Source organism: Lolium rigidum, chromosome 1 (genome assembly GCF_022539505.1).
Source record: "Lolium rigidum isolate FL_2022 chromosome 1, APGP_CSIRO_Lrig_0.1, whole genome shotgun sequence".
NCBI lineage: Eukaryota > Viridiplantae > Streptophyta > Magnoliopsida > Poales > Poaceae > Lolium > Lolium rigidum.
The window spans coordinates 85,872,795-85,884,021 of NC_061508.1; the positions used below are offsets into that span (position 1 = coordinate 85,872,795).

At 42.1% G+C, this 11,227-nt stretch overlaps 1 protein-coding gene across 1 annotated transcript; it reads right to left on the reverse strand.

The window, feature by feature from the left end:
* Positions 1-5,546: 5,546 nt before the first annotated feature.
* LOC124648532 (beta-1,2-xylosyltransferase XYXT1-like) lies at positions 5,547-9,135 on the reverse strand. Its single transcript, XM_047188281.1, has 5 exons — positions 9,009-9,135; positions 7,952-8,038; positions 7,769-7,843; positions 6,836-6,904; positions 5,547-6,730 (listed from the first exon to the last, which is right to left on the reverse strand). The coding sequence occupies exons 1-5, from the start codon at positions 9,133-9,135 to the stop codon at positions 5,547-5,549; spliced, it is 1,542 nt and encodes a 513-aa protein (XP_047044237.1).
* Between the last annotated feature and the right edge of the window lie 2,092 nt (positions 9,136-11,227).

Sequence of the window (11,227 nt, forward strand, 5' to 3'; positions counted from 1 at the left end):
TGCACACTAAGCCACATTAGATTATCACACATGTTGTCATCAAACACATAAAACCATAATTATGGAGAGATGTTCTTTCAGTAACAACATACCATGTCCTTATCTTCAGCAGTTTCATAAATGGTATCGTGGGTGCAATTTTTTATCAGGGAGGCAATGGCATATTTTAGATAGCAGAGGTATTTCAACAATAATGAGAATGCCGTAGTGAATAATGTGGCTCGGGGTACAGTCCCTGTCCAAGAGACAACATCCACCTCAGCGGTTTCTGATTTCATGCCACAAGGTTCTCAGCCTTTGAAGACTGTGTCGGTCGATAATCTGGCCACACCTACCTCGTCTCGTGCACAAAAGAAGGTAGACAAAACTTTATGTTTCAAATGCGGAGATACCGGTCATTTTGCAGATACTTGTGTAGATGAATTGTGCCTTTACTCTGAGAAGACCTCGCATGCTTCAAAGAATTGCCCGTTGCTCTCAATGCCTAAGCCAGTAGCTGTGACATATGGGGTATGCCTCAATGAGCTCATCTTCCATGAAATACCAGCTTCATTCGAGGTCACCTTTAAGCATGATAGTGGAAAAGTGGGTAAAATTTCTATTGATGGTGGTTCCATGATCGCTCAAAAAGTTGTTCATGAGGTCAAGTGGATAATCCCGGGGAATCATCAGTGGGACCTTAGACCTACTAAAGATGGTGCTTTCAAAGCTGTTTTCCCTTCTAAAGTTGATTTAACCAGGATGACCAAAATTATTAATGTCCTTGTGCAAGGTACGAACATGTATCTGAAGTTTGAAGAATGGTCAGTTGCGGACATTGACAAGTTTCATCCCATGGAAGTGTGGGAAAGATTTCATGGGTGTTGTTATAAGGAGAGATGTGACTATTTATCTTTATTCGGTGTTGGGTCTCTTATTAGCAAGGCAAAAGAAATTGACATGACTTATACTAGATCGCATATAGAAGTTAGAATGAAGGTGGATTTCACGTGTGTGGAATACATTCCAACGACCAATGTTGATCATGTTTATGATGGAGAAGGGTATGGCCTGATTTTCAAAGTGGAAGGATACCAACACAAAGATAAAATTGATGTTATCATGGATGACGCTTCTCATGACGACGATAAAAGTAATGCTGACGACAGGGCCAAACATGTTCCAAAGGGTTCAGATCTTCCAGATGTTGGTGGGCTTCCAAAGCCCTCGGATTCCTCAGCCCAAACTGACTATGGAGAAGCTTATGGCCAAGCCAAAGAATAGTGTTGAAGATGACAGTGATAATGAATAGAAACTGTCAGGGCATATTTGGCCTTGTTCTGGGTCCTCTCTATTTTTGTTGGTTTTATCTATTATATGCAAGACTTGCCATCCTTTGGATTTATATGTGTGCTATGTTGTTAGAGCTACTTTATATTGCAATATTATCATGTTGTCTGATTATGTCAGTTACTCATGCCTCCATTATATATTGTTTTTATGGGAAATACAATTATGGATTGGCCTGTGCTTGATTGGAAAGTTAAGGGCCGAAAGGATAAAGATAAAAGACTCACACTTTATAACAAAATTGAGGAAAGTGGGGCTGCAGTTGTATGTTTACAAGAGACAAAATGTGAAATCTTTGATCACACATTTATTAAAAGTTTCTGTCCAAGGAGATTTAACTGTTTTGCTCACCTTTTGTGGGAGACTCTGGTGGTAGTATAGTTATATGGAACAATGCAACCGTGGGTAAATTTTGGAGAAACATGGATCTGCAATTAAAATTTAGTTCACATCTATGAATAAATCTGATTCTTGGACTTTGGTGTGTGTCTATGGTCCTTGTCAAGGGGCTGAAAGCGATAATTTTGTAACTTGGCTATATAATCCCAATGTCCCTCTACATGAACATTGGTTAGTTATGGGAGATTTAATTTCATAAGGTATGTAAAAAAATAGAAATAAGGCTGGGGCTAATATGCATGGTATTTTCCTTTTCAAGGACATCAGAAGTCACAACAGAATATAGTTTGCTAACCGCTATATAATATGAAAACAAAGAACAAATAAGATGACAACATTTATTAAATTCAGAAAAAGAAAATTCCATAACAACTATGACTAATTGATCCATATATGAAAGTACATTCCAAACAAAACAAAAAAATACTCGCATTTCCACTTAATAAAATTCTTACCGCTTCATCGGGATTGCCCAGGGTGTGGTGTGGCATGAATAAATTGATAACTGGAGACTCTGCTGAAAAGAGAGATGGTTTGTATTTGAAGCAAGCCTTAAGATGGAAACAACAAGAATAAAAACATATTTTGTTAACATATGTTTTGAAACTGCTAGAAATCACTCACTTCTATATAAACCTCCGGAGGTTGAGAGATATCGTACCGTAACCTCCTAAAAGATCCTCCAATGTTTCTATCAAGACCAACTGCAAGCCTGATCATCTTGTTACTCCAAATACAGGCTCAAGTTCCATCCTCCGAAACATCTAGTGCATCAATAGCCAGAGAGTCCACATATAGTATCTGAACAGAGCATGACTTTATCCTGATCAAATAATATACTAGTCTAATGGTAATCGAAGCATCTAAAATTAACCATGCAAACTGAATACAAAAAAATTAATATACACTCACCATCAGAAACCGCATACAAGGCTTGAACCAGTTCTTACTACCCATTGCATTTGCAGTTTGTATTAAGATGTCAATTGTGAATCTTGCCAATTTCTTCCCACTTATGGTTGTGGTGTTGATCAATGAAGGGTAGCACTTTGGGCTCACCCTTGTGCATGTTGTTGGGGCAAACATAGAGCTCATCATATACAAAAGAAACTTCCTAAGGAAGGCATCGTCTGTAGGGAATGCTCGTCGTAGCTTCTTCTCCATAGATGAAATAGTTGGATGAACTCCATCGTTGATTGAAAACACATACAGTATGATACTCGCGGCATCATTGTCCCTGTAATACATGACATGATTGGTGCCTATGGGAACACCGATAACCTTGTGGATAGCTACATCAGTAACATATATCCCCGAAGTCAAGTTCACATGTCTTTGGATCAAAACGTGCCATCAACAACTTGCAAAGCTCAGGAATCATCTTCGAGAAGTTCATTACTAGCATTTCACCAAAGCCTTCTCTCATTAGTAGATTCCATTGGGATTCAATCATAGCCTTGAAAACTCTAACTATATTCATAAGGAATGAATGGTTGAAGACGTTCCTATGTAAAAAAACACATTGAAAACGAACAAGCACTTTTAAACATATGTCGCACATGTGTAACTTGTGATACATTAGGCTATATGGAAAGGAAAAAATACAATTCAAAGAAAGTATCTTTAAATGTATCTGATTTTTCTTCTAAATACAAAATTTTCATGTCCCAGTATCAACCACATCTGCATGGTGGACTTGCTTGTTTTCATTCATAGATGGAACTTCATCTCTTAATGGTTGTTCATCCGGAACATCAGACGCATGCCTTGTATCATCAACATTGGCTTTTAGCTGTAATTTCCGCCTCAATGTTTTATATTTCGTCAGTATAGACCATGCACTGCTTATGGGAGTGTGTGATTTCTGCATCACGAGGACGATAAAATGGTTAGGTCACTACTAAAACTACTCGGTAAAAAAGGAACATAACAAGTGTTGACAGGATATATGCCACTAGTATTATTGTCAACATGTGTCCCAACTTGAACAATACGAATGAAAAATTATGAATATCACCTATAAACAAATGCAAAGTGTGGAAATGTGGAAAAAATTAGACCACAGAGTTACAACATGCATCATATGGAACACTTAGTAAAATAGACAATAAAGAGACATTACTGAAAACTAACAACCATGTAAAATACAACTGGTACTAACATGTATAAACACTTATTGGCATGTAAGTGAACTTCGGTAGTAATACATCATACATGGAACAAAAAAAATACTATATCAAGCGCAATAATATGTAATTTAAATGCAAACATACATACAAGTCTAGAAAAGTTTGAACCTAGAAAGAATAAGGACTCATATCATATGTTGTTTGTAATTTAAGCAAAACATATACATGGAACAAACAAAAATACATGGATTATGTAGCATATTTGATCTCATAGACAAATAACATGGAACAAACAAAATGTACAGATGCGCAACACACTAGCCATCACATACCCTACAAACCCTACAAAATCAACATGAACATAACCCAAATCAGGTAAAATCCACCACGAATACCAGCAAGCAGAACCCAAACTACAGTGTAAGGTGCGTGCACGCGTAACCCATGAATACACCAGTAAAGCAGGAAGGGCTAAGGCTAAGCTACTTACCAGCTCGATCTGCCACCGAAAGTACGCCGAAGCACTGATGAATCGCCTCCAAATCGAGACAGGAGAGACGACGAACAGGTGCTCCCAAGCTCGCGGGACCACACATATGCAGGACAGAGGCGTTGATGTAGCAACGCTGCTCCAATCTTCGAAGCCCCGCCACACCCGTTCGCCACCGATGCGCAACCGGAAGTGGTCGCCAGAGAGAGAGAGAGAGAGAATTTGGAATCGTCTTGTCTTTCTCTCTCCTGAGGATCTTTGACCGAATTTAAAAAATGGTTGACACGTGGACACCCTGGTGGAAGCATCACGTTTTCGGTTGGAGGAAGGAGCGCCGTTGGATGGCGATCAGACGCGTGAGCTCGCGAGCACCCCGAGAGACGGGAATAGTACAGATGCAAGTAATAGATTTCTCGTCAAACCTTGTAAATTGTTGTAATAACTACTAGGGGTTGTTTTCCATGTAACTGAAGACTCGCCATATATTGTAACAGAAGTGACGGAAGTGTCAAATAGGGAGCAAAATTTACACCTACTGTCAAATAGGGAAGAAAAAAATTAGGGTCAAATGGGGAAGCAGATTTTAATTGAGGGCCTAATAAGATATTCTCTCTTCTTACTTTCATGAGTGTTTATCATTATCTCTAGCTTTTTTTGTTCACTCTTGTGTATCTCGTTGTGGATTTATCTCTTTAACATTTTTGACTGTGTCACCTAGCTTCAGTTTTGTTGTCTATGCACCACCTTCCCTGTGGTCGATCATCCTCGTTCCTTGATCCCTCACAGTGGGAAGAAGGAACAAGTAGGATAGCAATGCGCCCTACCACCGCCATAGGTGGCAGTGAGATGGGATTTATGGGGCTGCGGTGAGGATTTTGCCTGTAGTACGTGCGAAGAAGTATGTTCTGCTCTCGATCAACTCCCGATGGATATCATATATCCACTGATTATTTATTCACCCGTTCTGTATTCAAAGGAATGTTCACTGGTTTTTAACTTTTTATGGTAGAAAACCTCGTAGTAACTAACTGAGATCTCACTTATGCACACATTCTTTGGCATTACGCTTTACATAATTATAATTCCCATGTAATGTGACTATCAATAATATTTCGTTCAAAATTGGAAAGGAATTAACATAAAAAATAGCATACATTTCGCAATCATATGCATGCATAAGAACATCGGACTAGCGTAATCTATGCGATGGTGACGGACTGGTAGATCTGCTGCATGGCTCCTCTGAAGCGGTCGATGTCAAGGGTGACGTTCTGGCCCTCGAGGAAGATCTCATACACTGGATCGAATCCTTTCTTGTGTATGGCTAAAGGGTCGGTGAAGACGACGTGGTCCCTCGGGTATACGTCCTTGAGAGTTGTCTCCTCCGCGGTAGCCTCGTACTCGACGTAACGGATCCCCATCTCTGGCACCGGAAGCCCTAGTTCGGTGAAGCAATTCCACCTCAACCCGCCCCACGGGATGATCTGCATCACCGTGCCGTTGTTGGGCAGGAACACCATGTTGGTGAGCCCGGCGCCGTGCACGCCCACCATCACGTCGCACGAGCTCACCACCTCCGCGAACTCGGCCATGTTCGCGACCATCTCCGGCCCCGCGGCCACCACCTCAAATCCGACCTCCGTGGCCGTCGCTATGGCCTCCGCCTCGTTGGTGAGCGACCTCGATTTCCGCCTCAGTACCATCACGAGACGGGGCCTCTGCCCGCCGGAGCTCCGGTTCGCGGGGGTTGTCCATGCGCGCTTCAGCGAGTAGGCCGACCGGAGGAAGTCCCGGAAGTCCGTCATCGTGTAGCCCTTTCTGGAGAGCGCAGGGATTATCCTTAGCTCCGCGTGGCCCTCGACGCCGACGCGCGCCGAAGGGAAGCAGCGCACGGTTTCGTCGGCGTCGAAGTCGATGACCGGGTAGACGGAGAGCGCGGCGAGGATGTGCCGAAACTGGGTGATCCACTTGTGCTTGTAGTCGGTGGCCACGAGCTGGACCTGGCCATCGTACTCCCGCGCCGTGTTGAAGAGGGGGATGACGATGTCGGTCATGGAGTGGAAGAAGTTTCTGCTGTAGGCGCCGGTGGAGAAGACCACAACGGGGACGTCGTGCCTCACCGTGCACCGTGGCGGGGCGGCGGCCGCGGCGCCTGAGTGGATGGTCACCTCCCGGACCGTCAGCATTGACCATTTCTCCCACTTGCGCGGGTACGGGCGGATCACGACCGTCCCATTCTCCGGCCGGTAGCTGTCATCGGAGACAGCGACCACGTAGAAGCTGCCGGATTTGCCGTGCATGCGGACGTCGCCTTCCATGGCGCAGGTGTTCATGCGCTTGCTGCTGAAGTTGCAGCTCAACTTGCTTCTTGGTGCTGCCACATCTGCGTATGTCCAAACAAGAATAGTTAAAATGTTTTCTCGGCGCCTTGCCCTAACAAAGCCACAGAGCGCCCGCAACCAAACCGTGTTGACTTGCATTTTGTAGCTACCTGAACTTCTCAAAGAACCATCTATTGCCGCTTTCATTGCGAGAGAGTCCTTTTCGTGTTTGAGATCTGCAATCGATCAATATCAGCTTTGGCATCGAAACGCATGCATGAAATTTTTCAAGAAATCTAATCTCTTGTTAGAAATCTTGTATGAAATTGTAGTATAGAAAAAGAATCCATTCCGAGTTTTGTAGGGTTTTCAATCTTTTGAATTACACGACCTCTATAGGAATAATTCCTATGGGTAAGAATCCAACACAATTTCTTTGGAAATCTTTTGAATCAACAAGCCTTTTTTACCTTGAACCTATTTAACTCAAATTGAAACTATAGATGTAGGTAATGCAAGCACATGTCTTAAGTTCACTAACTACTTGGATATGCCATGCAAGTGTGGTACCTAAAAACAATAACCAAAACTTCAAATTTGCATCCACCTAATACAAATGGCAGATTCTGTAAATTCAAGGAAAATTTAAATGCAACCGAAAAAAGTTCAAAAACCTATAAAAAATAGAAAACTTATGCATGGAGTCATCCTATCTATACTCATATATAGTGTACCAGGTTTAAATATTTGAATCATAAGCATGAGAAGCAATTCGAACCGTTGATAACATATCAATCATACCGTAACTATTCATTTAGCCAATGCTAGTATAGTTCACATCTATAAGAAATGATTAAGCGCAATACTAGTTGACCCTCATCATGGTCAGAAATTCATTTTTCTTTTGTTGATTACTTGGATCTGCTGAGTGCTGACTGCTGACTCTATTTCATTTAATTTAGTATTAGGTTTCTTGGTAGATCCACCGACCCGACTCTTGACTGTTGTCACATGCGATGCACTGCACATTCGTTAGACACTTAGACTCTTGAACATGCTATTTTAACCTCGGATCTTGCAGAAGGCCAGCCATTGTTTACCTTTGATCGCATCGATGCTATGGCCGGCGATCTCGTCACTTAATGCATGAGATCGTGGTGCTTCGGTGGCTGAATCTGAATTCGATGAAGGACCAGGTGGCATATACTTGTTAACGCCAATCGATGTTTTATTAGAGAACTGAAAATTCCTAGATCCTAAGCAAAATACTACTGTGGGATTACCAGGTGTCTTCGGCGTAGGATCCGCATCTTTTAACTTGGCCACGTCAACTAGCTGCTGCCCCTGCCGTACTCTTTCACAGTCTAACCCTGGGACAAAGAAAGAGGATTGCCAGAATTTCAGTTTAGAAGTACACATGCATAGCTAGCTAGCCTGCTGGCGCCGTTAAAACCAGCCGTTAATAATGTTCACGATCATAGGGATAACAAATCTAGGCTGGGTCGCCTCAAGACGAAACCTTGTTAACAGTTTCATCTGAAACTTGGGTAACGAGGGTCTCTTTAACCGCAAAACATGGAACGCAGGTCACGTTCCAGAGTAGTTCTATCGTGGTCACAAAGATGTATTACTATTGAAACAAAAAAAATACAGTATGCACCACTCAATTCTGAAAAAACAAATGAACAACACACTCTCGAGAGACATTTTTTCGAAAAGGGGATAGCACCCCAGCCTCTGCATCATGATGATGCACACGGCCTTTATTAATAAATTCGAACCAAAATAGTATGAACAACACGCTCTCGAGAGACATGTTGCAGAACGAATTAAAACACAAAACCGGTTCTAGGCAGGTACGCTTATAGCATCACCAAATGTTGAACCCGATCGAGCTCGTTAATCTCAGAGTGTGAGATTAGTTTCATAACTATGCATTGACATGTTCAAACAAAATGAAATATTTGTGTCGTTTAGTTCTTCTCAAATCCAAATGCTCAAGCTTATGTTGTCTGACAAAAGAGCCAAGCTCATGGCAACTGTTCAACAAATATGTTAACAGTTAACTCCATAATAGTCACTGCTCAATGTGTATGGACCAAGCTTCTGACGAATACTAGATGTATACATCTATATGGATCTAACCCACGCTCTCGCGAAGCTGCTTGGCAAGACGGCACACCTATCTGGAACTTGGATTCGTGACACCGATAAAACTAAGAACGGCAAGCGAAAATATGAATGATGAACTTAAACGAACGTACAGATAGAAACACACCTGAAACCAAAACGTACAACAAACTGTCGAACGAAGGTAGTTGTTCAATTCAGAAGACTTACGGGGAGTAACCTGCAGCAGGCAATCGGTCTTGAGCAGGACGAGGACGAGCAGCGGAACCAGAAGCCACGCCGCCACCGCTCCTCCGCAGCGAGGCTTCTTGCTGCTCTCATTCCGCCGGGCCTTCATCTCGCATCCGGTTTCTCTTGCAACAGCTTGATCGCTTGCTCTGTAGCTCCAGTGCAAGAGTTCTCAGCAGGTTGACATTCCTGCCTAAGCTAGCCAGGCAAGTGAAGTATCCTAGTATGGCCTCCTATTGAAGTGAGCTATAATGCGTAATCCTAGTTAAATAATCCATGGCCACTCTCATCCCAATGTCGTTGGGCTGACTTTGCGGTGTCATTAGATCCGATGCACATGCAAGTGAACCACCCTAATGACATCATTGCGCTGATCGAACAAGGAGCCCGACTAAGTCATACTGTACTCGTGTAATGTTTCTATAGGCTCTGCACTTTTACTTACATTGCCTTCAAGGTTTAGTCAAAATCAAACTTTTTAAAAATTTGATTAAATGGTTTGAAAAAATATCAATATTTACAACATAAAATCAATAGTTTTAGAATCGTCATAAATTATATTCTAGTACTATATACATTTGGTATCCTGAATATTGATATTTTATCTTATATTGTTGGTCAAACTTTATTAATTTTGATTTTGGCTAAACCTAAAGTGCGAGGTAAATAAAAGTGGAGGGAGTGTACTACTCAGTCCGTTCCAAAATGTAAGCAATTCTCTCAAGTCAACTTTGTCAAATTTGGTCAGGTTTATTCATCTATAAGGGATAGTAAGGCTAGATGACCAATTTGCTTGGACCAAGAAGGTCAATTACCCACTCCCATTAATTACTTTAAGCATCAATAGTTTTCACATGCATGAAAGAATAGAGAGGAAACAACATGCATTGCAGGGTCGAGAGAACGGAGAGAAATTACATTATTTAGTCATGGGAATTAAGATAATAAATGAAAGAAGTTTTATAATCCATAGCAATCTAAAGAGGCTCTCCGGACTTTTTTTTTTGAACAAAGGCTCTCCGGACTTGTAGTCCTTAACGAAGGGATGAAGGGGCCATATAGTAAAAGCCATATATGAACGTAAAAAGGAGACAAGCTAGAAAATCACCAAAAATTAATCTTGGACCAATATAATTACGACTATTAATTTTTATAAACTGGTATATTTCAAAACAAACAATTATAAGCACTACTCCCTCTAAGAGTGGTTATAAGGCCGACGCGGATCCTTCCGTATTAGTACGGAAATAAAAGTCAACCAATGGCAAGCCTCATGCCATAAACCTCCCCCGTTTTTCGTGGAGGAGTTAAATGCATAGAAAGTCAATTTCGGAAGGTCAAGGAAGAATAACACCCCACGCCTCAAGATGGATGGTCATCTCGGACCGGCCATTGTCATTGGACATCTTAGTGGCAGTCAACAAGTTTTGTCAATGGTATGTGTTAGCGCTGATAGTCCCACTCTTTGACCGTTAATTTCTTATCAGGAGATGTCGAAATTCATAGCTAGATGAAGGAGCCTTCGGTCGTGCTTGCCTAGTGTACCGTTAATCCTGCTAGTGTAGAGAAATTTTGGCCTCTCATAGGAGCCCTTTCTTATTCTCCCCTTTCTTCGATTTCCTCCCTCTTCTCCTCATAGAATTTTGGCATCTCTCCATCAACAGCGGCTAGGGTTCCAGTGACTTTCTCATCTGGCCCGTGAGCGGGTGGAAACATTTAGGATTCCGCTGAGTTGATCATCTCCCGCGCAAGATGTGTTTCTGATGAGTAGGATGTTGTCTTAAAGCTTCCACTCATTTCGGAACATCGATATTTCAGCCCAGATCTATCCATCCAATATGTGGGTTGAGACCTACATTTTCAAGGTGTTGCACACCATTAAGAATTATGTATATATCTTGGATCGGTTTCCCTTCTTCTGAGGAAGGTTACGTGTACGTATTTATAGGGACACCACTACCACTCGGGTGTGGTGAGAGAGCACCTACACTCCTTAGTACATGTTACAATGGGACAAAATGTCCCTAGCCCGACTAAGACACCGTGTGTGCACGTACATGTCATGGGGTCGAGTTGTTGTCACTGATGTCAACTCGTGGTTCTTAGGTGACTCGGGGCACAGGTGTCAGGCCGGATTGGGTGAGACAAAACCCAACCCTAACACGGATGTAATAACCCAGAACATAGGAACAACGAAGGGT